The 26,426-nt window shown below is 40.0% G+C and overlaps 2 protein-coding genes and 1 pseudogene across 3 annotated transcripts in view; 2 read left to right on the forward strand and 1 right to left on the reverse strand.

Annotated features, from left to right (window-relative positions):
- Positions 1-487: 487 nt before the first annotated feature.
- On the forward strand, positions 488-14,041 carry LOC310863655 (transcription factor HES-5-like; annotated as a pseudogene). Its single transcript has 3 exons — positions 488-609; positions 722-946; positions 13,847-14,041. The product of its transcript is annotated as a transcription factor HES-5-like (transcript).
- A 7,349-nt stretch (positions 14,042-21,390) lies between these two features.
- LOC310863005 (transcription factor HES-5-like) lies at positions 21,391-22,000 on the forward strand (the record flags this gene model as incomplete). The annotated part of the gene is made up of 2 exons (XM_083771127.1): positions 21,391-21,468; positions 21,581-22,000. Exons 1-2 carry the CDS (start codon positions 21,400-21,402, stop codon positions 21,998-22,000), a joined length of 489 nt encoding a protein of 162 aa, XP_083627253.1. The 5' UTR covers positions 21,391-21,399.
- A 4,379-nt stretch (positions 22,001-26,379) lies between these two features.
- LOC310863006 (transcription factor HES-5-like) overlaps positions 26,380-26,426 on the reverse strand; it is a gene marked incomplete at its 3' end in the record, with an annotated part of 614 nt that continues 567 nt past the window's right edge. The window contains exon 2 of the mRNA XM_083771128.1: positions 26,380-26,426. This exon is cut by the window's right edge and continues 373 nt beyond it. Within this exon, the coding sequence (XP_083627254.1) occupies positions 26,380-26,426 (47 nt within the window).

Raw genomic sequence — 26,426 nt, forward strand, 5'->3', positions numbered from 1 at the left:
AATTTTCTATGATTTATTATATTGTATTTTTTGCAATGAGTGATTCATGCCAGTCTCACACATGTGATATGTGGGATAATTAGTGTGTTTTGCCTACCTTGTATACAGTATAGCAGTGAGATATTGAAGTGCCATACAGATTGTGTATAATATAATATACACTATAATCATCGTTATCTGTCTCCAACGTGTGTGATGTAATGAGCGTGTGCTCAGTCAAAGTCATTGATCCCAACCATTAGACATCAGAACTGCTCTCTCTACAGGGTCACCACTTTCCCAGATTCACACAAAGCCTCTCTCCAGTCGTCCACCTGTTCCCCTGAGATCTAACCATTGTCTCTCAGCAGTAAGAGCATTGAGCATGTGGCAGCATGACATTCCTCATTGTCCTTCCTGGCTCTCTGATTGGCTAAGACTGTGAGAAAGTCCAACCAGACCGAGACCCACACATTCATATGTAGATTGGGGACTATAAATAGGAGGGATGAAGCCAGTAGAGATCAGATCCTCTCTACAGAGACCTCTACAGCACAGAGATCAGCCATGGCTCCTACAATCACTTCACCAATCACCTCTTCTAAGGAGCTCCTGACTCTGAACCACAAGGTAAATTGAAGACTCAACTCAACGGACACTTAAATATTGTCCATAAAGTTGTACCAAATGTATGTTGTTCTTCAGAATTTGGTTATTAATGATGTCTTTCTTCTTTCTGCAGATAAGAAAACCAGTGGTGGAGAAGTTGCGCAGAGAGCGAATCAACAGCAGCATTGAGCAGCTCAAGTCTCTCCTGGGTTCAGAGATCCTTAAACAACAAGCTGACTCCAAGCTGGAGAAAGCAGACATCCTGGAGATGACAGTTTGCTTCCTGAGACGACAGCTGCGGTATCAACCTGTCAGTTCAGCTCCTGTCAATCAGGGATACTCCAGATGTGTCCAAGAGGTGGTGCACTTCCTGTCCAAGGATGAGGTGAAGATACAGTCCCAGAGAAGACTGCTGGACCACTTCCAGAACCTGCAGTCATCCTCTGACAAGAACATGATGGAGACATGTTTGCCTCAGCTGAGGTCTCCAGTTCAGTCCAGCATCACCAAAGAGAAGAGTTCAGTCAACATCGCCCTCTGGAGACCCTGGTAGTTAACTACAGACTGGAACTCCAACCTGAACAGTTGAGTTGACCATATTGGTCCAATCGAGAACTGAAAAATGCAATATTTGAATAATTGTTTTATTTTTTCTTTATTTGAAAAGATTTTCATGAACATGTAGTTCATGGCCAATGTTCTTTCGTGCTAAACTCCTACAATACTTTGGCATGAACAGAACACCATGCATGTTGCATGACTGACCTGATACAACAGAACGATCTGATATTAATGTTAGCTCCAAGCCTAGCTCTTGTCGTCAATGCTGGAATATATTTAATGTCCTTATGGACATTTTTCCATTGTGGATTAATTAAGACTGATCTGTAGTAAGATCAATATGTCTAATCTACTACTATACTATCACCATAATTTTAGTGTGACCATAATAGTGACACTAATATTTGTATTCGTATTATATTTTTTTAAGATCTAATTGATCTAAAAACATGACGATTTCTCATTGAAAATGTTCCATTGTGGACTAGATATCATGCTTTAATCTGAATGATTAATTAAGAATGATCTGTTGTAGGATCAATATTTTAAACTATAAGCACCCTACTGTCACTATTTTCCAGTGATGCCATATGATTAATCTTTCTCTATGGATGTTATTGATCAATATGATTGTTAAACGTTTTGTCATCACTCTGTGATTAGCTAAACCTGATCTGTTTTAAGATCTTATTTTGTTTATTTGCAAAGTATTATGCTTATCTGAAGACAATGTCTTCATGTCTCTCATATGATTGATTAATGATGATATATATGATCTGTTGTGAGATCAATACTTATAAGCACCATACTGTCACTATTGTCCAGTGACACTAATGTTCTTTATGATTAATCTTTCCTTACGGATGTTATTGATCAGTTTAAATCACTCTGTGATTAGTTCATCTTGATCTATATTAAGATCTTATTTCTTCAGTTTACCTTTATTACTATAAAGTGCAAAGTGTTATAATGCTCTTGTAACCACCATCTTGGACTACAAAACAATAATGGAATCTTTTGATTAGACTGATCTGTTGTAAGATCAATATGTCGATTTTATCCCTTTGTTTTAAAAGGGGTGATTAAAATCATACTGTCACCATTTTCTAGTGACACTAACATTTTGATTATTTTCATAATGATGTAAATCTTGTGAATATCATTGACCGAACTGGTTGTTTTACTTTTTGTCATCACTCTGTGATTAGCAAAACCTGATCTGTTTTAAGATCTTATTTCTTTCATTCGTTTTTGGATTTTACCAACTGCAAAGTATTATGGTTCTCTGACTCTGAACAAACTCTACTGTGAAATGGAAAGTAATGTTTACCCACAATGCTGTTCATTTAATTACGTCTCTTATAGGGACCTGACTTCTCATTGTACATCCTCTACTCTAGTTGAGTACAGTGTATTGGAGAAATATCCAACTTATTGTTGTGATGCGTGACCTGATGTGACTCATTGAGTCTTTTCAATAAACAAACATAAACTGACATATTTTTGCCCTCTATTCATTGACAAAGACCTCAAAGTTACAATAGTAAATTCCAACACCACTAGTCTTTTGATAAGATTTTCTATCTTTATATAGGTCTGTTAAATGTATAGCTACAGATTATGTTACACTGGTGAAGATGATAAGGAGAGAGTTTGGCTATTAAATCTCTATGAAATGGAAATCTATTGAAATGCATTGGTACAAATGAAAACAGCTAACTCATTCATGCAACACTATTTTACAAAGTCATGGTTTGTCTTAAATCATTTTGTTGAGTCATTTTTGTACAGTGTGTCTCAAGATTCCAGTGGTTTGATAGAAAATCAACTAGATCCCAAATTGTTGCTGGTATACTGTTTCTCTCCTATAAACAATAACGCCACTTTGTGTAACAAATAAAATATGATGTATAAATAAGACACACTTCTTTCCATTGAAAGCAGTCAATAGACATAGTGTGGGAAACCAGAGAAACCTCACTCACAGAGCCCCTGTGCGACAATAGATCCAGACCTCTACCCTGGGGGAGTTAGGAGTGGCAATAATGACAGCGCAACTACAGGGCAACGCTCTGTGGATTTGTCTATATGGATATACAGACAATAGACTATACTATTGATCCATTCTGAACCAGCCAAATAATGTATCTACATTTAAGAAAATATTGTCCATAATGAACACACTATAATGTATTTCCATAAACCGAGAATCAATGTAATGATTATTTGTACAGGTCATTCATTACTGGCCTATCTATTCTATATTGGAGAAGTTGTCACGTGGCGCAAAAGTGTGTCACTAGCCAATGAAAAGATGTGCCCATGTGGCCTGTGGCCACTAGCCAATGAAAACTCAACCAACTCAACCAAGCCACACCCGTCACTAGCTCTCAGCCCCCCCTCCCTCTTTGGCTGCTGTAATGTGATCTCCCCTATGGCTCTCCCTCTCCGCAGAGAAACCTTACCTATAGTCGCCTCACCATTTCGCTTATTCCTTCTAAATCTCTGCATTTAAAATATAGGTCGCTCAGCGAATGTCTTAGTTACATTAACATTGTTCTTAGAAACTACTTGGTTTGTACCTAACTACTACGATTAGACAGATCGCGTTTGTTATTTCGCTACTGCCAGTACTTCTGATTGCACGCACGCACACACACACTACCCCGTGTCCCACACACACACACACAACACTGCCGCGCGGATTTAAGCTGTCAAAACTATTTTGTTAAAGTTACATATGCCACAGACACTTGCCTGAACTGTGCAGCTGATATATATATATATACAGCAGTCATATTTAAAAGGCGCTTTATAGCTTCTCAGCTCAAAGCGTGTATGAATAAGGAGATAAATGAACAGCTGACGTTGGTGGGAGAGGACGTCAGCTGTGTGTGTGTGTGTGTGCGAGAGGGAGGTACCGTAAACAGTCAGCAACACGTTAAATTTCTACTTCTACTAAAGAAAGAGGCAGCGATGGAGCCATAAGTCCATATCCATAAATTCGGGGACATAAATTGCGCAAAATACTGTTAAACATGACGGCATCAGCCTGCTGCATCCTCCTAGCTGTTGTGTGCTAAGCTAAATCGTCATACAGAACAGTCAACACGGCATTGACCAGGGTTGCCACATTGACTGAGAGGGAAACAAGCAACCAGGTCTATGAAAATGTTAACAGGCCAGATCAAGTCAGAAAATAAATCTAGAATAAGCAACAATATTGCTGACTGTCAAACATCATTGTCCAATGTTGTTTTACAGCAGTGGTTCTCAAACATTTTCATGTCATGGACCACTAATATTCTATATGTATATATATATATTATATATATTGTGGGAGGTCAGGTGGGAAACAGTACTCGGAATGCAGTATCAGGGGTTAGACACACGATGGCGCCCCTTGCTTTATTTCTCAATGAAGGTCAAACAAAGTCAGTTTCACATCAGAATTCATACAGACAATATTCTTTTCCAAGAAGTCCCGGGTCCGAGGCGGGAATTATCACTGCAGAGGATGAGAGGGGTGATTAGCATGCAGTCAGAGTACAAGGTAAGTGTCTAGTTGGGGCCTGAGACTCCGGTCTGGGCAATTCTACCAACTAGTCTTTTCTGTAACTTTCTTTCTTCTTCCTTTCCAGGTTCCAGAGGGGCCAGGAGGCTCCCCCGGAGGTAGGTATCACGGTAGGTAACTCTCTCTATCCACAGGGCTAAGAAGAGTAATTTTGAGTAGAAGTACTCGGATACATATTGGTGAGTAATCAGAGTAAAATTACTTGGTAAGGGGACCGGGTGAGTGTGGTAGCTAGGGCCCCTTAGGCTCGGCCAACAGGTAGGTACACAAGCATTTATACTATGATTTCTCTCTATCTACTGGGTGGCCATGTCGATACGACAACGGCAGAGAAACAGTGACTTTTATTTCTAATCACAGCCTTGGTCTTCTTTCACCAGGGTAAGGGCGGCTCTCGCCAACTTAAAGTATTTTACAGGTTTAACTGAACAGAAACGGCCTGTCTTCGTTCACAGGGCTAGGGTGACACTTTAACTAGAATGTACAGCCTTGGATAAACATCAACAAGATCCTCTTCGTTCACATTCTTCAGCGCTAGTGTGACACAGGTAACTATACGTCTTTTCTTCAGTTAACATCAACAAGGTGCTCTTCAGTTAACATCAACAAGGTGCTCTTCATTCACAGTTCTTCTTATTATCGTTAGCTTCTCAAGCGTTGGTAAGTGCCTCTTCTTAGTCAACGTGTGATAGTGAAAGAACGTTTGTCTTACTGCGACCTTAACGTGCGGTGGTCTGCTGGTGGCTACGAGGGTCCCGTCTTCTGCTACTCGTCCCCGATCCGAGCCAGGAGGGTCTCCAGGTATGCACCGCTTTCCAAGCGACACTTGGTTATGGGGGGCACACACTCCCGTGTGCGCTTTCAGCCCCACTCCTACAAGCCTGATGAGGTGAGAATACAAGCGTACATTGAGTGGTGGTACAAGCGATCAAACAATGTGTTTAGGTCATATATCTGGATCCATAAGGGTGAGCAGTGAGGACTTACCATCCAACGCCAAGTGGACGGCATATGCTGCCTGCGCGTCTTGGTGTGTAGCAGCGAGTGATACTGCTAGATGTGAGGGTCGTTTATAAAGGGTGCGGCTGACAGGTTGCGTCTGTCGTTAATTGCTAACACGGGCGGTGGCTGGAATTAGGCGCAGCTGATTTATGATTGCTCTGGGATAGTATACGGCGTCTATGACACGGCCGTGGGCGTGCCGCGCCGGTGCTTGTCTGGTTGCCATGGAGACGCGCCCCTCCCACTGTGGCGAGACCTGACACACTCCACAATATATTGATTGATTGATTGATTGAAATATTTATTAACAGTTTGCAGAATTTACAGTACATTTCAAGCACAAACTCAATACAAAGACTGTTAACTGTGAGTGGACGACCCAATTAAGCATTACACTTGTTTACAACAGGGTCCACATTGTTCAATTCATCAAAACATTTAGAGACATACAAATAGACATTTCTATGTAGCTAAAGAACAGAACAGGAATTTATCATATAGGAAGCAAAAAGGGAAAAGATACATATACAGTGAGGGCAAAGGGGGGGGGGGGGGGGTGGGGGGGGGGGGATTCAGATCTTACAGAGGCCAGTTTCGAATTGCAGCCATCCGTAGGTGCCCTTTGAGAGCGGTTTTGAAGGAGTCAAGGGATTCACATGTCTTAATGACTGTTGGTAGGGCGTTCCACATTTTGGTGGCATAGGAGCAAAAATAATTTAGTCCCTTGTTTGTGCCGAATCTGGGTTGTACATGGTTTGTTGCACTCCCTCTGGTGTTGTGGGTGTGGACTTCGTTTACATTAAGGAATTATTTAGACAGGTACATGGGTATCTTGGTGGTGTAACGAATCTTGTGGACCAGACCCATTTCAAGATGCTGTACTCTGTCGTTGACCCTAAGCCATCCCAGCCTGTCAAAGTGGGCAGGGGTGAGGTGGGTTCGGGGGGTGAGGCCAAGTAGGATCTTTTCGTATAATATATAATATATATATTTACTATATATATTTACTATATATACACACCGGTATATATACAGTGTACACAAACCGTATATCTAGGTGTGCCCTGAGAATTTTAGGCTATGAAAAGTGTGCCCTGGGTCCCAGGGCACACTTTTCATAGCCTAAAATTATCAGGGCCTGGGACAAAAAAGGTTGAGTTAAGCGGTGCCCAAAAGGTAGATCACGATCTACCAGTAACGTCAGATCAGGGGTTTTGTCGGCCAGCGCCAAAAATGCATAGTCGGCAGCAAAATACCGGGCAGTGTGTATGAGCCATAACGTGTTGACTACACTACACTAATAAGGACACATAATAATAACTAATAACCCATCTGTTACTACATGTGGAGTCAACTCCCACAATTTCCTTCTTCCCATAGTGCGCGGCAAAGTAACTCTGGGATGAGCGGCCGCAAAGCGGCCGCGAAATTCTAGTCTTAAACAACTGTTAAATTGGGGGAGGGGGGGGGGGGGGGGGCGGTCATTAGGAACTGCTAGGATATATTAACATTTAACTAGGCACACTTCTATTGTTCAGTGAAAGCTCTGCAATGAACAGAGTGTGGGAAAGCTCTGGAGAGCAGAGTCACAGTTCAATGTCTTTAGCTTCCTCAACCCCACCAGCACCTGACTATTCTCAGAGGGGAATTGGCACACTTCAAAAAGGCACCGCCTCAAACCCCCAGCAATCTCATGTTTAATAATGAAACATTTGTCAAGTAATTCAAGGGCAGCCTGTGTTTTGTATGTTGATTAATACAATATTAAAGTGACGTACTTGGCCTTATAGACTAAACCTAAATCAAAAACCAGATATAGAAAGATTCATGTGGACGTCAGGTATTTGCCAAGTTATTGATTAGCGACTTACATTTTTTACAATGTTTAATGATAAATCCACAGGCAGCCAATAAGATCATTTTCCTCCAGATGGTATGTGACGTCAAGTTCTGTCTCCGCAACAAAGAGTCAACCGCCGTCACTAAAGGTTCATTCAAAGTCCTTTTGTAGTGCATTGCCCACAGAACACAGGAAGTGTGGGAAACTCTGACCAACTCTCTACTCACAGGACTTCCAGCAAACAGACAAGAGAAACATCTGTTTAACCTGAACACCTTAACTTGAACAAAGACAAACTTTAAAATTACATTCATGTGTTGTATTTCACAAAATCAAGCTGCACATTTCTAAATTATTTGAATTCATCAAATTGTGTTTTTACAATATTTTTCTGTGATTCGTAAACATGTATTGGTGCTATATGTAATTTATTGGTCTATTAGTTTTAGTTATGCTGCAGGATCACATTGGAAAAGGGTGTTTTATTACCCTTCAAGTGATGCCATGGGTTTAAGTTATATTGTGATTTAACTTTTTACTTACTACTTTTATCAAAATCCAATTTAATCAAATCAGATTAAACAAAGGAAAGGAAACAAAGTCAGATACCAATTAAGAAGGTATAATATCAAATAACAATATATTGGCAAATGTATTGTACATATGGTTCATGGTTAAAATAGCAACAAATGAGAACTGCTCATTCAAGTAGCTTTCTAATGTAATTGTTTATACATCTAATTTTGTAAACAGATTGATTGATGATTGATTTGTTTTTACAACCGGAGACCCCGTCCAGGATAGGCTTCAGATGCCTATCCTGTCTCCTCAGGAGACATAAACAAAATAATTAACTATGTTGTACCATGTTTAATGTCAGTATCACACAATACAATACAATTTTTAATACTGTTTTTATTAGGCATTTTTTGTATATGACAACTTCAGAATATCCAATGATAATGAGTTATTCAGTTATATAAAATGAAAGATAATGACAGGTAATGTAAATTCCACATACAATACATAATAAAAAAGATATATAAATGTGATGAACACGAAAAAACAAAAAACAGTTAAACAATGACAAATGTGAACAGACAAACAAAACAAAGACAACAGGACAGACACTCTTGCTCTCAAACTTTCCCAACACGTTGTTGTAAATTAACTGAATTACAGACATTTCTTTTCTAAATGAGAAAAAATAAAATAAAGAAAAAATACTCTGTTCCTTTTTTTTCTTTTCTTTCCAATTTGTGTTGTTTTGTTATCTATTGTGTAGGAGGGGTTAGCGTGCACTTATTGAAATGGTCAATGAAGGGTTGCCATGTCTGGTAAAATCTATCTTCACTCCCTCTCAATTCAAACTTTATCTTTTCCAATTGCAAGTAGTGCATAACATCTTTCATAAGTGTAGTGTGAGTGGGAACCTGTGCTTGTTTCCAATTCAACAGTATCAGTCTGCGAGCCAGTAGAGTCACATATTTTACCATGTTATATTGGAAAGTAGACAGTTTGACCCCGGGCCCCCTGACCCCCAGAACTGCTGTCAGTGGATCCGGGTCAAAAGGTCTTCCAACAATGTCTATGTGTAATATCTTGAAGTAGAAACGAAATGTGCCTATACTACTGTACAGTTTTGACTTGGTCAGTAAATTGTGTGGATTGTTCCATGTTAGATCATTGATGATCTATCTGTTATCTGTCTTTCATGTGTGTGATGTGATGATGAGCGTGTGCTCAGTCAAAGTCATTGATCTCAGCATCAGGCAGAAGATCTGATCTCTCTACAGGGTCACCACTTTCCCAGATTCACACAAAGCCTCTGTCCAGTTGTCCACCTGTTCCCCTGAGATCTAACCATAGTACATCATTGAGCATGTGGCAGGCTGGCAGCACACTCCTTATTGTCCTTCCTGACTCTCTGATTGGCTAAAAACTGTGAGAAAGTCCAACCAGACCCAGACACACACATTCATATGGATATTGGGGACTATAAATAGGAGGGATGAAGCCAGTAGAGATCAGATCCTCTCTATAGAGACCTCTACAGCACAGCACAGAGAGATCACCGCCTGGCACCACTTCACCAATCACCTCCTCTAGCACCTGAGTTTAAACCACAAGGTAAATTGAAGATTCAACTTAATGGACATTTAATTCCTAAGAAGTTTGTACTTATTCAAGGCTATGTTATTCTTCAGAATTTGTTTGTTAATGATGTCTTTCTTCTTTCTGCAGTTAAGAAACAAGCTACACAGAGAGTGAATCAACAGCAGCATTGAGCAGCTCAAGTCTCTCCTGCATGGGTCCAGAGATCCTCAAACATCAAGTTCACTCCAAGCCATGGAGAAAGCAGACATCCTGGAGATGACAGTTTGCTTCCTGAGATGACAGCAGCAGTATCAACCTGTCAACTCAGCTCCTGTCAATCAGGGATACCCCCAGGTGCGTCCAAGAGGTGGTGCACTTCCTGTCCGAAGATGAGGTGGAGATACAGTCCCAGAGAAGACTGCTGGACCACTTCCAGAACCTGCAGTCATCCTCTGACAAGAGACTTGTTTGCCTCAGCTGAGGTATTCAGTTCAGTCCAGTGTCACCAAGAAGAATAGTCCAGTTATCATCGCCCCCTGGAGGCCCTGGTAATAAAATACAGACTGGAATTCCAACCTGACCAACTGAGTTGACCATATTGGTCCAAGATTATTATAACAGAAGAAATTGTTTTATCTTTTTCTGTATTTGAAAAGTTTTTTTTATGAACTACTTCTTAGTTTGATATTTACAATGTCATGATATGCAGGAAACTGCCCATTGTGTCTTTCATGCTGAACTATGACAATACTTTGGCATGAACCATGCATGTTGCATGAATACCTCAGAATAATCTGATTCTATAATTACTGTAAACTCCAAGCCCAGCTCTTGTTATGCTGTGAACATTTTCACTGCTGGGATTATTATATTATAATAATATATGATCTGATTGTTATAAGAACTTTACTGTCTTTCTTATGTGGAATAGATACAATACTGTAATCTAAGTGATTAAATAACACTGGTCTGTTTTAAGATCAGTGTGTCTAATCCTTTTGTTTTAAAAGGGATAATTATAATCATGTAGGCCACTGTCAACATTTTCTAGTGACACTAGAAAATGTCTAGCTACTTCTTCCTCATTGAAAATGTTCTATTATGGACTAGATATCATGCTTTAATCTGAATGATTAATTAAGAATGATCTGTTGTAAGATCAATATATACTATCCTTTAAGGGACACTTATAAGCACCCTACTGTCACTATTTTCCAGTGATGCCATATGATTAATCTTTCTCTATGGATGTTATTGATCAATATGATTGTTAAACGTTTTGTCATCACTCTGTGATTAGCTAAACTTGATCTATATTAAGATCTTATTATGTTTATTTGCCATTATTTTTACTATGTGAAAAGTAGTATGGTTATCTGACTCTCAGACTATGAGTTATCATTGTACATCCTCTACTCTATTTGAGTACAGTGTCTTGGCGAAATATCCAATTTATTGTTGTGATGTGTCATCACTTCTATTTCCCTTCGGGTGAGGAATTTATACCTGATATTTCAATAAACAAACATAAACTGACATATTTTTGCCCTTTGTCCTTTTCTCCATTCATTGATGAAGACCTCCAAGTTAACTCCATGTTACAATAGCAAATATCAGCAGTTTTTTTATATGATTTATGACTTAATATCAGTAATGCATATGGCTACAGATAATGTCACACTGAAGATCTAATGGAAGAGAGTTTGGTAATTAGATCTCTATGTAATGGGAATCTATGCAAATGCCATTGCTTGCCTTGAGGTAAATACAAATGAAAACAGCTTAACTCATTCATGTCGCACTATTTTACAAAGTCATGGTTTGTCTCATATCATTTCACTAAATAATTTTCAATCACTGACTCAATTTTCCAGTTTTCTAGAAAACCAACTTAGATTACCAAATGTTGCTACTACTGTTTCTCTCCTAAACAATGATGTCATTGTGTTACTAATGTGACACAATGTAACTAAATAAGACACACTTCTATTGTCATTGAAATCAGTCAATAGACAGAGTGTGGGAAACCAGAGAAACCTCACTCACAGAGATCCAGATCTCTACCCTGGGGGAGTCAGAGGTTGACAGGGGTCTCTATTATGGACATGTATTGATCCACACATGCACCACACAGGGCAAAATGTGGGGTATTATTTAAAAATATATATATTCATAAAATAATAATAATGGAGCTGGGGGGGCAACCTTGGGTGTATGGGATTTTTCTCTATCACTTAACACGGGTGAAATTCACCCGAACACCTGCCTGTAGAAAAAAACAGGGATTTGGGCAGGGAAACAAACCTACCTAAGCTACCTTCTATGATGTCACTGAGCATCATGAAGTTACTGAAAGACCCACCCACCGACTCAGACATAAGCAACATTGTGAAATTTTCAAATATAATTGTCTAGGTGAAAATCACACGTGTTTAGTGTTCTAGGGTTAAAAGTAAAGGCTTTCAAATCTTCGTAATTTCCTCAGGTTTATCTTTGAGTATTAATCAAATTCTAAGTGAGTTTCTGTCATCTCATTGAGCCAAAGCTTGACTTTCTTCTTCCCACATCCTCAACCCCACCAGCACCTGACATAATTCTCAAAGGGAAATTGGCACACTTCAGGAAGGAGCTGTCTCAAACACAAAGCTTCATGTTTCATGTTTAAAAATTAAACATTTATCAAGGAATTCAAGGGGAGTAGACATAATTGTAATACTACACAATTAATATTATACTCTAGAAATATCTAGAGTCACAAAGTATTTGTGACTTGAAATCCTCAAAATTACCCAATGAGGTCTTTTCCCTCCAGATGGTTTGTGACGTCGTGTTCTGTCTCAATTACACAGAGCTAAACAGCCTGCAGTCACTAAAGGTCCATTCAAAGTCCTTTTATAGTGCATTGACCACAGCACACAAGAGACAGTGTGGGAAACTCTGACCAACTCTCTACTCACATGACTTCCAGCCAACAGGCAGGAGAAACATCTGCTTCCACTGAATACCATAATTTATGCCATTTAATCGGTTTTGTGTTTCACAGTAACAATCTGCCAGTTATTAGGTTACTTTTGTGCACATTAAAACTACGTAAAAATATATATGTCAAAATTAGTAAAATTATATTGGGATAATTTTCTGAAATACAGCCTCAGTGTTATTGGTTAAGATTGTACAACATTGACAAAGGCTTGTATTTTATAAATGTAAATACATCCTTGAAAATAAATCTCTCAAAAATCAAATTGTTGTACTTAATAAATATACATATCAGTATCCCATGCTTGTACCATGTTAATGATATACAGTAAAGCAGAATTGTGAGATAAGTGCCGGATATACAAGTAGATACAGAATGTGCTATATATACAGTGTTGACGTGCCAGTCAGTAAATTGTTCAGATTATTCTATGATGCCCCATTAAGTGATGTAATGATGAGCGTGTGCTCAGTCAAAGTCATTGATCTCAACATCATGGCAGCAGATCTGCTCTCTTTACAGGGTCACCACTTTCCCAGATTCACACAAAGTCTCTCTCCAGTCATCCACCTGTTCCCCTGAGATCTAACCATTGTCCCTCAGCAGTAAGAGCATTGAGCATGTGGCAGCACTCCTCATTGTCCTTCCTGGCTCTCTGATTGGCTAAGACTGTGAGAAAGTCCAACCAGACCCAGAACCACACATTCATATGTAGATTGGAGACTATAAATAGGAGGGATGAAGCCAGTAGAGATCAGATCCTCTCTACAGAGACTTCTACAGCACAGAGATCAGCCATGGCTCCTACAATCACTTCACCAATCACCTCTTCTAAGGAGCTCCTGACTCTGAACCACAAGGTAAATAATTGAAGACTCAACTTTATGGCTTGAATTTCATTCTAAAATGTTTCTACTTATTCAAGGTTATGTTGTTCTTCAGAATGTGTTAATTAATGATATATTTCTGATTTCTGCAGATAAGAAAACCATTGGTGGAGAAGTTGCGCAGAGAGCGAATCAACAGCAGCATTGAGCAGCTCAAGTCTCTCCTGGGTTCAGAGATCCTCAAACAACAAGCTGACTCCAAGCTGGAGAAAGCAGACATCCTGGAGATGACAGTTTGCTTCCTCAGAGGACAGCAGCGGTATCAACCTGTCAACTCAGCTCCTGTCAATCATGGATACTCCAGGTGTGTCCAAGAGGTGGTGCACTTCCTGTCCAAGGATGAGGTGAAGATACAGTCCCAGAGAAGACTGCTGGACCACTTCCAGAACCTGCAGTCATCCTCTGACAAGAACATGAAGGAGACATGTTTGCCTCAGCTGAGTTCTCCAGTTCAGTCCAGCATCACCAAAGAGAAGAGTCCAGTCAACATCGCCCTCTGGAGGCCCTGGTAGTAAACTTCAGACTGGAACTCCAACCTGATGAACTGAGTTGACCATATTGGTCCAATAGTACTATAATAGAACTGAAAAATGAAATGCTGGCAGAATTGTCATCAGGAACTACTTTTTAGTTTCATATTTAGAATGGCACGGTCTGCTGAAAACTGGACAATGTTTATTTAATGCCAAACTCTGACAATACTTTGGCATGAACAAAATGTATATTGCATGAATGACCGGATATATCAGAATAATCTGATAGTAATGTTTGCTCCAACTTGTTGCGACCTTTTTCACTGCCAGGACTTTTTTTTTAACTGATTGATCAAATGGATCAAAAAGCTTTACTGTCCTTCTTATTTTCCATTTTGGACTATAATAATATAATCTAAGTGATTAACTAAGACTGATCAATATGTCTAATTTATCCTTTTGTTTTAAAGGAGGTGATTAAAACCATATCGTCACCATTTTCTAGTGACACTAATATTTTTCTATAATTGAAAAAACAAGAAAGATCAAATTGATCTAAAAACATGACTCTTTCTCATTGAAAATGTTCCATTGTGGACTAGATATCATTATTTAATCTGAATGATTAATTAAGAATGTTCTGTTGTAAGATCAATATGTTAAATCACCATTTATGGGATACTCAAACACCCTACTGTCACTATTTTCCAGTGACGCCAATGTTATATTTTTATATGATGAATCTTTCTTTATGGATGTTATTGATCAATATGATTGTTAAGCATTTTGTCATCACTCTGTGATTAGCTTCACTCTATTTTAAGATCTTATTTCTTAAATTTGCCTTTCATACTAAGTGCGAAGTGTTATTGTGCTCTGAACCAACTGTGGAATGGAGAGGGTAATGTTTACCCAAATTACTATTTTATTTCACAGTATGTCCTACATCTCTCATAGAGACTTACTCATTGAAAACCCTCTACTCAATTTGAGTACAGTGTATTGGAGAAATATACAAGTTATTTGTGATGTGTCATCACTTCTACAGTATCTGCATTCATTTGAGGAATGTATACATCTGATATTTTAATAAACAAATATCAACTACTACATATTTTTGTTGACTATCATCAGCGGGAAATTGACACATTTCAGGGAAGAAACATCTCAAACCCCCACCCTCATGTTTAACAATAAAACATTTACAAATTAATTCAAGGGGGGTGCAATACTGTAATATTAGGCCTACACCATAAATATTATACTAACAATGTAGCCTATTACTTTATCCATGTTTCTTTAAATTCCAGAGACACTCATTGAGATCCTTTCCCCAACACATCTTCACCGTTATTATCATCAATGGGATATCCTGAAGTCTGAACACATTAGATATCTGTCATGTTTATCAACAGTAATCTACTGATTTGTCCTAAACAAAATGCATAAACAAAGATTTTTAACTAGCCACACGCTATTGTTCAGTGAGGGTTCTGTCAATGAACAGAATGGCAAAACTCTGGAGAGTCAGTTACATGTCTTTAGATTCTCAATGCCACCAGCACCTGCCTATTCTCAGAAGGGAATTGGGGGAAATGATTAGCCTCTGCTCTTAATCTTATACCAAATCTGTGCCATCTCTCTCTCTCTCTCTCTCTCTCTCTCTCTCTCTCTCTCTCTCTCTCTCTCTCTCTCTCTCTCTCTCTCTAAACAATAGAATAGAATAGTTTTTGCTCAAAATACTGATCATGTCTCTCATGGAGACTTTTACACTGTCTTGGACATATTGAAGTTATTGTCATGATGTGTCATCACTTCTATCTACCTTGTCATTCGATTGATGTGTTTATATTAATACATGGTTACGTTTTCAATAAACAAACATCATTATGCAATTTACTTGTCCATTGCGTTGGTTCTCCATTCACTGATAAATGCCTCCCATTTGGCTCCATGGTGCAATACCAAACATCACCTTTTATGTGACATGGCATGTGATTATCTGACTTTATATTAGTCCTCTGTGTATACAAATGAATTTGAGGTATTATATTACAAATGGAAAATCATTACTCTTTTGCAAAGTCTAGTTTGCAAAGTTTGAGTTTATCTCATTTCTTAATCATATTACATGTTAATAAATAGCATAACAAGTAGCACAAATTCTGTGTGGTGTTTAGGCTACATGTTTAGGATGTAAACCTATTTATTTCTGTTAGAATTTTCTGTGCCTCTATAGTTTATATTTTTTTTCTATGGTGGATAATACTCAATACTGCAGGTCCAAATGAATGTTGCAATGTGTCATCTGTTTTCTAAGCTACAATATGTGAGGTATATATTTGTTTATAACCTAAAGCAAACATTTCCCATTTTGAATTCAGTTGCAAAACATTGTCATGCGTCGAAATAAACTATAGTTCATTTTATTTATAGTTAACTCATAGGCCTATAATTTATTTTCTCTGTAGGTCAATTTAACATTTATGTCCCTTTCACTATATTGTCCTGAATTTCTGCAACTCTATATAAAACACATTGCAAAATATGCTAGTGACTCGTTGAAATAGTCTCGTGGCGCTGTCCATGGTACTTATATATTTTGCTCAGTCAAGTATACAGGACAATTTATAGACATCACGATCAAATAAAAGAGGAAACGCTGAACTTTATTGTTGGGATAAGAAAAGTACTGGTATGTAGGCTATAGGCTACAGTATAGGCCAACCACAACGCCTTCACAAAAGGCAAAATAATTATACAGACCTGAAACTCTACATTTTCTATTTGCCGTATAGGCTACATTGTAGACAAGGCGCTTATAGTGCAAATGTTGCACAACTGATCCAACCACCAAAATATGGCATCAAAGACAACATTTCGCAGAAATAAACAAACCTTATCCCAGACATTACGCGCAGCCTGTAGCTGCTTATAGCTATAGTCCATATGAAACGCGGCCAGTATATATGTCACCATGGTCTCCACAGCCGGCCTTGGGTCCGCGGCGACGACCTCGGCGTTGACCGCTTGGATGTGCCCGTACGCCAGCGGCCGTGCTGGGCCGACGCGCTCCTCTGCAGGGCCGTCCTCTGTTGCACGTAGAAGCGCTTGATCTCCTCTCGTTCCGCGGGCTTCAAGCGAGCATGGAGCGACAGGTGCCGAAGGCTCTCTTGAAGACACTGGGAGAATCCGTCAGAGTAGCTGGGCGCGGCCCTGGCCATGGCTTTCTGCCTGAGAAAACTCACTACGATCTCCAATACATCAGCCTTCTCCAGCCGCGAAGAGCTCCGTCCACCGCTTTGCTCTCCAGGACCAGGGTGAAGAAGTGTTCTGAGTTGCTCGATGCTTTGGTTGATGCGGTCCCTCCTCACTTTCTCCACCATCACCTTTCGTAACTGGGGAAGTAGACATGTTCATTAGCAAATTTATTTAATTGTTAGCAATTGAAAGTCAGAAACACTATAGCTTATACCTATATACCGTATAGGCCTATTGTAGGCTAATGGCAGTCGACAGTTGAGCTAACTATATGATATGACTATGAGTGGTATAAGGCAAAAGTTTGAAGTTGCTTACCTTGTTGGAACTGTTATTCTCAACAGAAGTATCTTCGGGCCTGTTTTCGGTTACAGAAGCCATCCCAAACGGTAGAAAATATACACACAATGTCCTGTGCTCAGCAAGCATGCAACTAGTGCATGTGTTCTTGGTCAATCTGAGCTCCACACTATAAAGGAGCGTATTTATGGGCCAGGAAAACGCATGGATGGCGCTCCTATATGCGTGGACTTTTAGCACCTAAGACTTTCCCACACTCTGCGGTGACTAGGTACTGTAATAAAGTCTCCCTTCACCCAAGCTTCCTCTCTTTTCAAACAGAAGTGTGACCAGAAAGCGTGCCATCGTGACACCTAACTCTATGGCGCCTCTCGCCATGTCCACGAGCGCGTATGGTTTAGCCTACTGTGAGAACCTTTGATCCCTACGGTGGGAAAAGAGGAAACAGAAGTGCCGATGCACACGTTTCCATGAACATCAAAGGCGCAGCGCAGCGCTCGATAATAAACCCGGAGGAATCTATCCACGCGCCGCGCTGCAAGGGGTGTCGGTGATGCGCATTCGTAAGCACAAACTTTGAGCAAAGTAAATGTCAACTATGCTAACTGATCTGGGTTGAGAGATCAATTTAACGGGGGAGAGAGAGATAGAGAAAAAGAAAGAAGTGGAAACAAAATGTATGAAGTTTAAAAAATATCTACGTTGCACATTGTAGCCTACACGAGGCTTTATCAAATTAGGGGGGGGGGGGGGCACTGGATATTATATTTTACAAATAATTATAAGAAACATTAAGAATCAACCAAAAACAGAGCCCTAAAACACAGTACACACTGGTAGAAGCAAAACACCTGACCAAAACTATGGAAATCCTTTTGCCTTTGCCTTGCCTGCATGCAAGGAGACAGGTTGCCACAGAAGACAAACTGTGCAACTACTGCACAAAGATGAGAACTGAGGGGTGCCCGCTGCATGGCCACGTGGTCCAGGCGCATGGCACATAATAGGCTTTGGCGGCCTGACAGTGCGTCGCGTGTTCGACGCGCGTTCATGACAACCTTTAGGGCCTATGCATGTCTCTCCCCTTCTCTCTTTCCTGTCCATCTTCATGATTGATTGATTGATTCTTTATTTAAGTGTCATGCTTCCGAAGAAGCCCCGCCCATATGGATTTACAGGACACTTTTACCAGTTTACATAAACAATGACAATAAACCGACATGACAGTTTGCAAACAATGATCAAGTGAATACCAAACTGACTAATACACCCCAGATCCCTACAAGGCAGAATACATAATATACCTACAACATAAAATAAAATACCATAAAATAAAATGAAATACACCATTAGGCCTGTAACAGGAGACACATGTACCTACTTGAAGAGCTGGGATTGTCTCTGTCTTCATTTGTTACTATCAACAAAGGCAGAAAAGCCAAAAACAAATCTTATAAAAAGAAAAGATGAGTACTGAACTGAGCTGCACTTTCTAATTACATACTTGCAAACTGTACCATTGAGTGGCCTTGAGATGAATGTCTATATTGAGGGATGTTGGGGTTCAATGGCCTGTCTGGGTCGAACCAAAGAGTAAAGACTAAAATGTCCCTTGAGACAGACTGTTGACGGCGCTGTTTCCTTAATTTGACGATGGGTTCTCAGATTGATACAAATGAGCCCCAATGCCTTACAATGACAATGCCTTACAAACACTGTCCAAAAAGATGAAAACATGATTAATCCATAAAAATGTCTTGTGGGTGGACGTTGGTTGTTGTCCCAGACTTGCATCATTCCCGACTTGGGTGGTCCTCTATATTGTCCCATCACAGTTGTAAAAGGTGTAAAAAAAGTGGGTGATTTTTGTATTTATTTTTTGAGGGACGCTATGTTTGTTTTTAGTCCTGTAACGAAGTGGTCCTCCGTTACTGATATTTGGCACATTTAAGTATTTATATTTGCACACAAAGGAAGAGTCATGAGTTGAACTGGTTTATTGAGAGTATTGTGAACATGAAAATGTAATATGAGACTGTGTTATGGGTACTTGGATACTGACTGCTTCTGTTCTGTCTGTTCCAGTGTGTTCGGGCAAAAGAGTCCCCAGGCTACCAGAGCATCATATATTGGTCTGGACTGGACCACAGTGAAATGGCCGCAGGGGGTGTTTGAGTTATGTATTGGAGCTGCTAATGATAATGGGATATGAGGTTTATCTTGCAATAGTGGGCATAATTGATATTTACTTACCGGTGTAGTGATATAGATTTATAGGCTCATGTGGGGTTCAGAAGTGTTGCATGTTTAACCAGTAATATGGTAGAGTCTGCACTGATTGGTTCAGCTGCCTATAAAAGGCTGCCAGGGAGCACCTACCCACTCAGTGTTAGATTCAGTGAGAGGGCTGCACACCAACATGCCCCATTTGTTTGCTGTGTGTATCATGCCATTTCCCATGCTGTACAACTTATTTTGGGAATAAACCATGGTGTGGCTGCCTTTTACATCCTGACTCTGTGCTCATTTCCAGCTGCTTATCGGGCAAACACTACAAGTCCAATGTTTGTTTTAAAAACGCCATTGATAATGAAGGGAAAATGTACGTCATCTTGTCCCTAACACAAACATTAAATGCCATTAACAATAAAGAGAATTTAATGGTCACCGTTTGTTTTACATCACCATTACATCACCTAACATGAGTTAGCACCCCTCACTTCACACAGGTGTGATTTTTCTATTCCATGAGAAGAGAGGATAAAGGCATATAAACATATACAAATTACACCTACAAAGATTATACCGTTGCACCTGCAGGTTCCTTTTCTGTTGAATGCAAGCCCTTTCTTCTTTTATCAATTAACTGCAAGTGTGCCTTCTCCCTTGAGACAGGCAAGATAATGACTTTGACATCACATTATACGATACTGAGGCAGAGAGGTCAAATGAGGCTGTGGTGGATGATTGAATGCATCTGTCTGTCTATGTGAAGTTAATATGTGGAAACATGAATAAAACACACTTGTCTTGTGTATAGTTCCTTTGACTAAATGATTATGTTTGTCCACGTGAAGCCTCCGTATACCTCTGGGCGTACAAAGAGGAGGATGGCATTCATTCATCCAGTATACCTGACTGTAGACTACAGCATTTGCCTATCCTAGCTGTGTGTGTTGGCAGCAAAATAAACCAGCAGTTTACTACACCTGTCTGATCCTTGTCTCACACTATATCTGGACTAGTTTTACATCTTTGGTTATTGCATTGTCTCCTTTCACAATGTTTCAGTTGCAACACAATCTTCACAAAAGCAACCCTGCATAGATTTAAATATGTATTATAATAGGCCTACTTCAATAATAATTAACAGTAGCTGTTTCGTGAGTTATGTCAAAAAAAAAAAGAGTGATTATTTGGAGTGATAGCTGCTATGTGAATACAGCATGTGCCTTATCTTTATGTCTTTAGTGGCCCCATATCAAACTGTCTCAGCCACTCTCCATCTGCAGCAGTCAGGTCAGACAGAGGGAATGTTCCCAGGTAATAAAAGACTAACGACCTGCTTGTGTTGAGACTGTACCTTAGATAGTAGCCCTACCGTTCCCTCTGTTTAAGGCCACGGGGCCAGTTAGCCATGAGATAATTGATACCTCTTCTATTGTTGCGGCCGCCTCGCCCACTGGCTTCGGAGTGTGGGAAAGCTAATCCAGCCTGGGACTCATGGCTTTGTAATGCTAATGTCAGCTATAAATAGGAGAGAGGGAACCTTGCTTGGATCACAACTCACTGCTCTCTCTCAGAGAAGCTACTGTACTCTCTCTCTCTCTGTCAGAATGGCACCTACCTCTACCACTACCAGAGATTCTACCTACTCAATGCTCACCACCAAAGACAGACACAAAGTAAGTTATACATTCATAGTAATGATGACATGATTCATTCCTAAACTATTGTGTTCATGGCTTCAACTCAAAGAACATAGACCTGACCAAAGTATTTTTCTCTTTCCTGCAGATAAGGAAACCAGTTGTGGAGAAGGTGCGCAGAGACCGCATCAACACTTGCATTGAGCAGCTCAAGGCTCTGCTGGAGAAAGAGTTCCAGAAGCAGGACCCCAACACCAAGCTAGAGAAGGCTGACATCCTGGAGATGACAGTGGCGTTCCTCAAGCAGCAGCTGCAGCGCCACAGCGCAGCCCCTCGCAGGGCCCACAACGAGGGCTACTCACAGTGCTGGAAGGAGACACTGCACTTCCTGTCCGCTAGCTCCTTGAAGGAAGTGTCACTCCCACACCTCCAGTACCTCCACCCTGTCCACAGAGCTGACCGAGACCTCTGCCCCAACTCTCCTCTCTCTGCCCAGCAGCAGCTCCACAGCCAGAGCTCAGACAAGCAAGCCCCCAGCACCAACAAGACAGTCTGGAGGCCGTGGTAGATGTCTCACTCAAATTGAATGGACATTCACTATTTTGCATTCTGCAAACGATATCTCTACACCAAATGCTGTCTGTGTGCTTTAGGTCCTGCCTTCAGTGTTGCTGTTATTTCTACTCCTGTACGGAACTGCCTCTGCAATGTAAAGGCTCAAATTGTCCGTGCCTTACAGGAAACTGGAGTATTTCTACTGTGAAATTGTAATACTTTTCTTGTGTAACTGACTCCTGTGGAGTCAATAGAAATACTTTTCTTGTGTAACTGACTCCTGTGGAGTCAACCTCTTACTTTGCATAATATGCATTCGAGATTTATTGTTATATCTGTTATATCTTCCATGTGAAGCAAATCTGATTGTGTCCTTTTGTAAAGGAAAATATAGTGAAATACAATTGCTTCATGTGATTGGTGTTGAGCTTGAACAAATTGAGTTTGGTTAAGCCACAACAAAAATAAACACATTTTATAATTTCAGATATGGAGTAGGCTATAGTTCTTCCTCCCTGTGCTCCAGATATTCAACATGAAGGCTCTGTTTTTCTTGACAGATATAAATAAATAGACATGTATCGAAGGCTGAAAAAGCATTAAGAATAAGTAACATTGAAGTAAACTTTTTCTCTTGATGCAATTTCCAACATATCTGGCTAGTATGTTATGAGGGTATTGCTTCATTGCAGAAACATATGACAATCATAAGATGATGATAATAGTAATACATGACAAGAGGAAATAGCCTACCTACTTAAATAAAAGTATAAAGACTGCAATATAGAAATACTCTGCCACAAGTACAAGTAGGCTACTATTCAGGCAGAATGTCTCATTTCAAGTTTAAAAAAATATTTTGAAAATAGCAAATCTACTATTTTCCAAAACAGCCAATATTTGAAAATATCTGAGATGTAGTGTAGTAGAAGTAAAAGTATTGGAATTTGGAAATACTCAAGTAAAGTACAAATACCTCAAATGTACTTAGTTACTTTCCACCACTGGAAATTCTGAAGTATTTGCAGAGGTGATTATATTTTCTCAAAACCTACCAGTTTCAACTCTTCAACAATGGGCTAAATGTTCATACAGTATAGCTTTGGATTAAACGGGCAATAAAGAGAGCAGGTGATTCCTTTTTTCTGCAGTCAGTGGTGTCACCGTGTCAGGGAGAGTAAAAAGAGATCAAATAAAAGACAGGCTGCATGTTCACACATGCAAATGAAAGCATCCTGCATGCTTAAAGCGTGTGAGCATTCAATATTATGTGCACATGTTTTCAGTAATCAAACTTAAAACCCGATTCTGAAAGCGTGCCCCCCCATCTCACCCCCTCCCGTGTGTCCGAGGCATGTCCGTTTTGTGCTTTTGTGTACTAAGCCCCCGGGCTGCCATTGAGCAGTAGGCTCTTGTCAGGTCGGGTTTCATCAAACAGCTGGCAGGCTGCTGGAGCTGGTGGGTGCGTCTCTCCCCCTGGTGTGGAGCCCATCGCTCCACAGCTTTCCCACACTCCTGAGCCACCCTCTTCCCTCCCCTTCATCCTGAGGACAAAGGAAGTGTGCCGTGTCTAAATTACCCAGCCCCCTGAGCTACTATGGGAGAATCGTCCTGACCCGGTTACCTCACCACCAGCTCCACCCTGACTCCCCCACCCTTTACAAATCTGTTTTTGGAGGGAAAACTACAGCTCATCAGCCTGATGTTTGTCATCATCAGATAATCCTTTGAAAACTTACAGGGGTCACTTATTCTAATTCTGCAACTAGTAACTATAGCCTAACTAACTATGTGGTAATACATTATAAATTCAAGACTTAATTATTCCAGATGTGTGCGTGCGTGCGTGCGTGCGTGCGTGCGTGCGTGCGTGCGTGTGTGTGTGTGTGTGCGTGTGCCTGCATGCGTGCGTGCGCCCGTGTGTGTGTTTAGAAACTACACATCACATTGTATTCCTTAGAAATTATAGGCTATAAATAACAGAAAGAACAGTAGGTGACACACTACAGAACGTATTGGCTTAGTGACACAACAACAAGACTTTTAGGGCCTGGCCCTTTGTTTGAAGTTGTTGGTGTTGATGTGACAGGATGGCTTGTGCTTGCAGAGGTCCTGCATGCGTACCATTATGGGGACCCTCTGCTTGATTTAAGGTGTAAGTCAGGTCTGCCTTCACCAGCTGATAACTGTTGGGTTTGTGTGTTGTGAGCAAATGTGCACAGACCTGACAGAGAAACAGTGACAGGACTACATAGTGATACAGACACGTGCACAGATGCAAGAGTTTGTCACTCTCTTTCTCTCTCACACGCACGTGCACACACACACACACACACACACACACACACACACACAAACACACACACACGCACACACACACACGCACTCTCGTGCACACACACACACACACACACACACACACACACACACACACACACACACACACACACACACACACACAGGGACAGCGAGTGTATTCTGTGGCAGTGTCATGCACTCGTTCCTTCTGCACACGCACATGTGTGGCAGACACACGCACGCGCACGCGCACACACACACACACACACACACACACACACACACACACACACACACACACACACACACACACACACACACACACACACACACACACACACACACACATAGCTTGATGTTATCTGTTGTGACAAACAATTGGTTAAGGAGTGTGGGAAAGCAAGAAGGCCTCTAGACCCATGAGGTCAATGCTGTTTCAATGGTTTGCACAAAACTCTCCCCCGACCCCACGATCACTGATTAATGAGCTTAAAATCCCAATCAATAATCCTTACATCAGGCCCATCTTCGCCACGTGATTTATGATTCCAAATGTCATGGTAGGCCTAATGATAATAATGATGGTTGTTGTGTAATAGAATGTTTAAATATACAATCAGTCTCATTGGAGGGATTCGGATTATCTATTGATCACTTCTCGTTGCTCTTGTAAGAACTGCCTGTGTGTACCAGATAATGGAATCTTCTACACCTATGCCAGTGTACCAGAAAATTAAACATATTTAGTTATACAGTATACTTATATATGTATATGAGTGTACTAGAAAGTAATACATTTACAGTAGAAAATATACTGTATACTATATGTTAGTGTAAACGAAACCTACAGTTACATTACAGTTCAGACTTGCCTTGCTCAACATTTCAATAATACTTTTTTCACCTGAAGACGGAGTGCCTATAGGTATTTCTTCCCTGGATAGTCTGCACCACTGGGACAAAGAGTTTAAACTTTTAATCCCTATCCGAGCGGGTCAGATATGAATCTTGGGTATAGTTAAAAAAAAATTAAGTAAAAAGAAAACTTTATCAGCAAACATTATCTCGATAATTCACGAAAGTTTGATCAAATAATAAATAATAGAATATATATAATATAAATATATAAAATAACAAGCAGGACATAGTTCTTTCCTACATGTACAGTTTGTCCTTTCCTTTCCTATCTTCAGTGTACCGTATTTTTCAATTGTGTCAGTGTACCAGATAATGAAACATTATGTATAGTTTTACAGCATTATGTGTATATCAGTGTACCAGAAAAATAAACATGTTCTATAGATGTATGTCATTGAGGTAATTAAATAGCAGTGTACTAGAGAATTAAAACATCATACAGTTTTCCTTGTTGTGAGTTACTCAATTCTCATCACCAGTCCATTAATACAGACCAAGAAAAAGATAGGGAGAGAATATGATTGTGTCAACATTGTCTTTATTTACAGTTAAGAAATATGATGCATATTTTCTTCTTGAGACCACAGTACTCAAGCACTGAACTTTTCCACAAGAAAAGGTTTGTTTTTTCACATTGAATCACTTCATCAAGTGATGTCAGCAAACACACAGTGTAAATATATAATTCAAAGGCACAATGCCTCTTTTGGAACACCTATAGGGTTCCAACAAAAGCCTTTACAAAAGGCAATCAATAAAATAAATCAACATCATTTAATGACACTAATAGGGTCATAATGAGGTTTAAGGCAAGTATACCCTGCTTGCTGACCAGGCATCTGAATAAAGATATTATCTTTACATAAACCAGCTTCATAGAAGATGACAGGAACAAAAAAGTAAAATTGTACATCAACAGAGCACTAACTGAAGTCACTGACAGTGTCTTCACAGAACCATTTTCTTCAATATGAAGAAATCTAAATATCATGTAAGCTCCTTCAGGAGCAATATTGTAAAAGGAAAAAAAGGGGGAAAAAAGGATGAACGTGAAGAAACATCCATTCTGCTAAACATCGGAAATCCATCTCCTCCTAGATGCCGTAGGACCTACGGCATCTAATGTGGCGAACATTCATCCAGTTTGAGAAACAACAAGTTGTCTATTTGAAGCATCTACCACGGCCTCCAGACTGTCTTGTTGGTGCTGGGGGCTTGCTTGT

This window comes from Protomyctophum parallelum (genome assembly GCF_964188405.1).
Source record: "Protomyctophum parallelum genome assembly, chromosome: 8".
NCBI classification, from domain to species: Eukaryota; Metazoa; Chordata; class Actinopteri; order Myctophiformes; family Myctophidae; genus Protomyctophum; species Protomyctophum parallelum.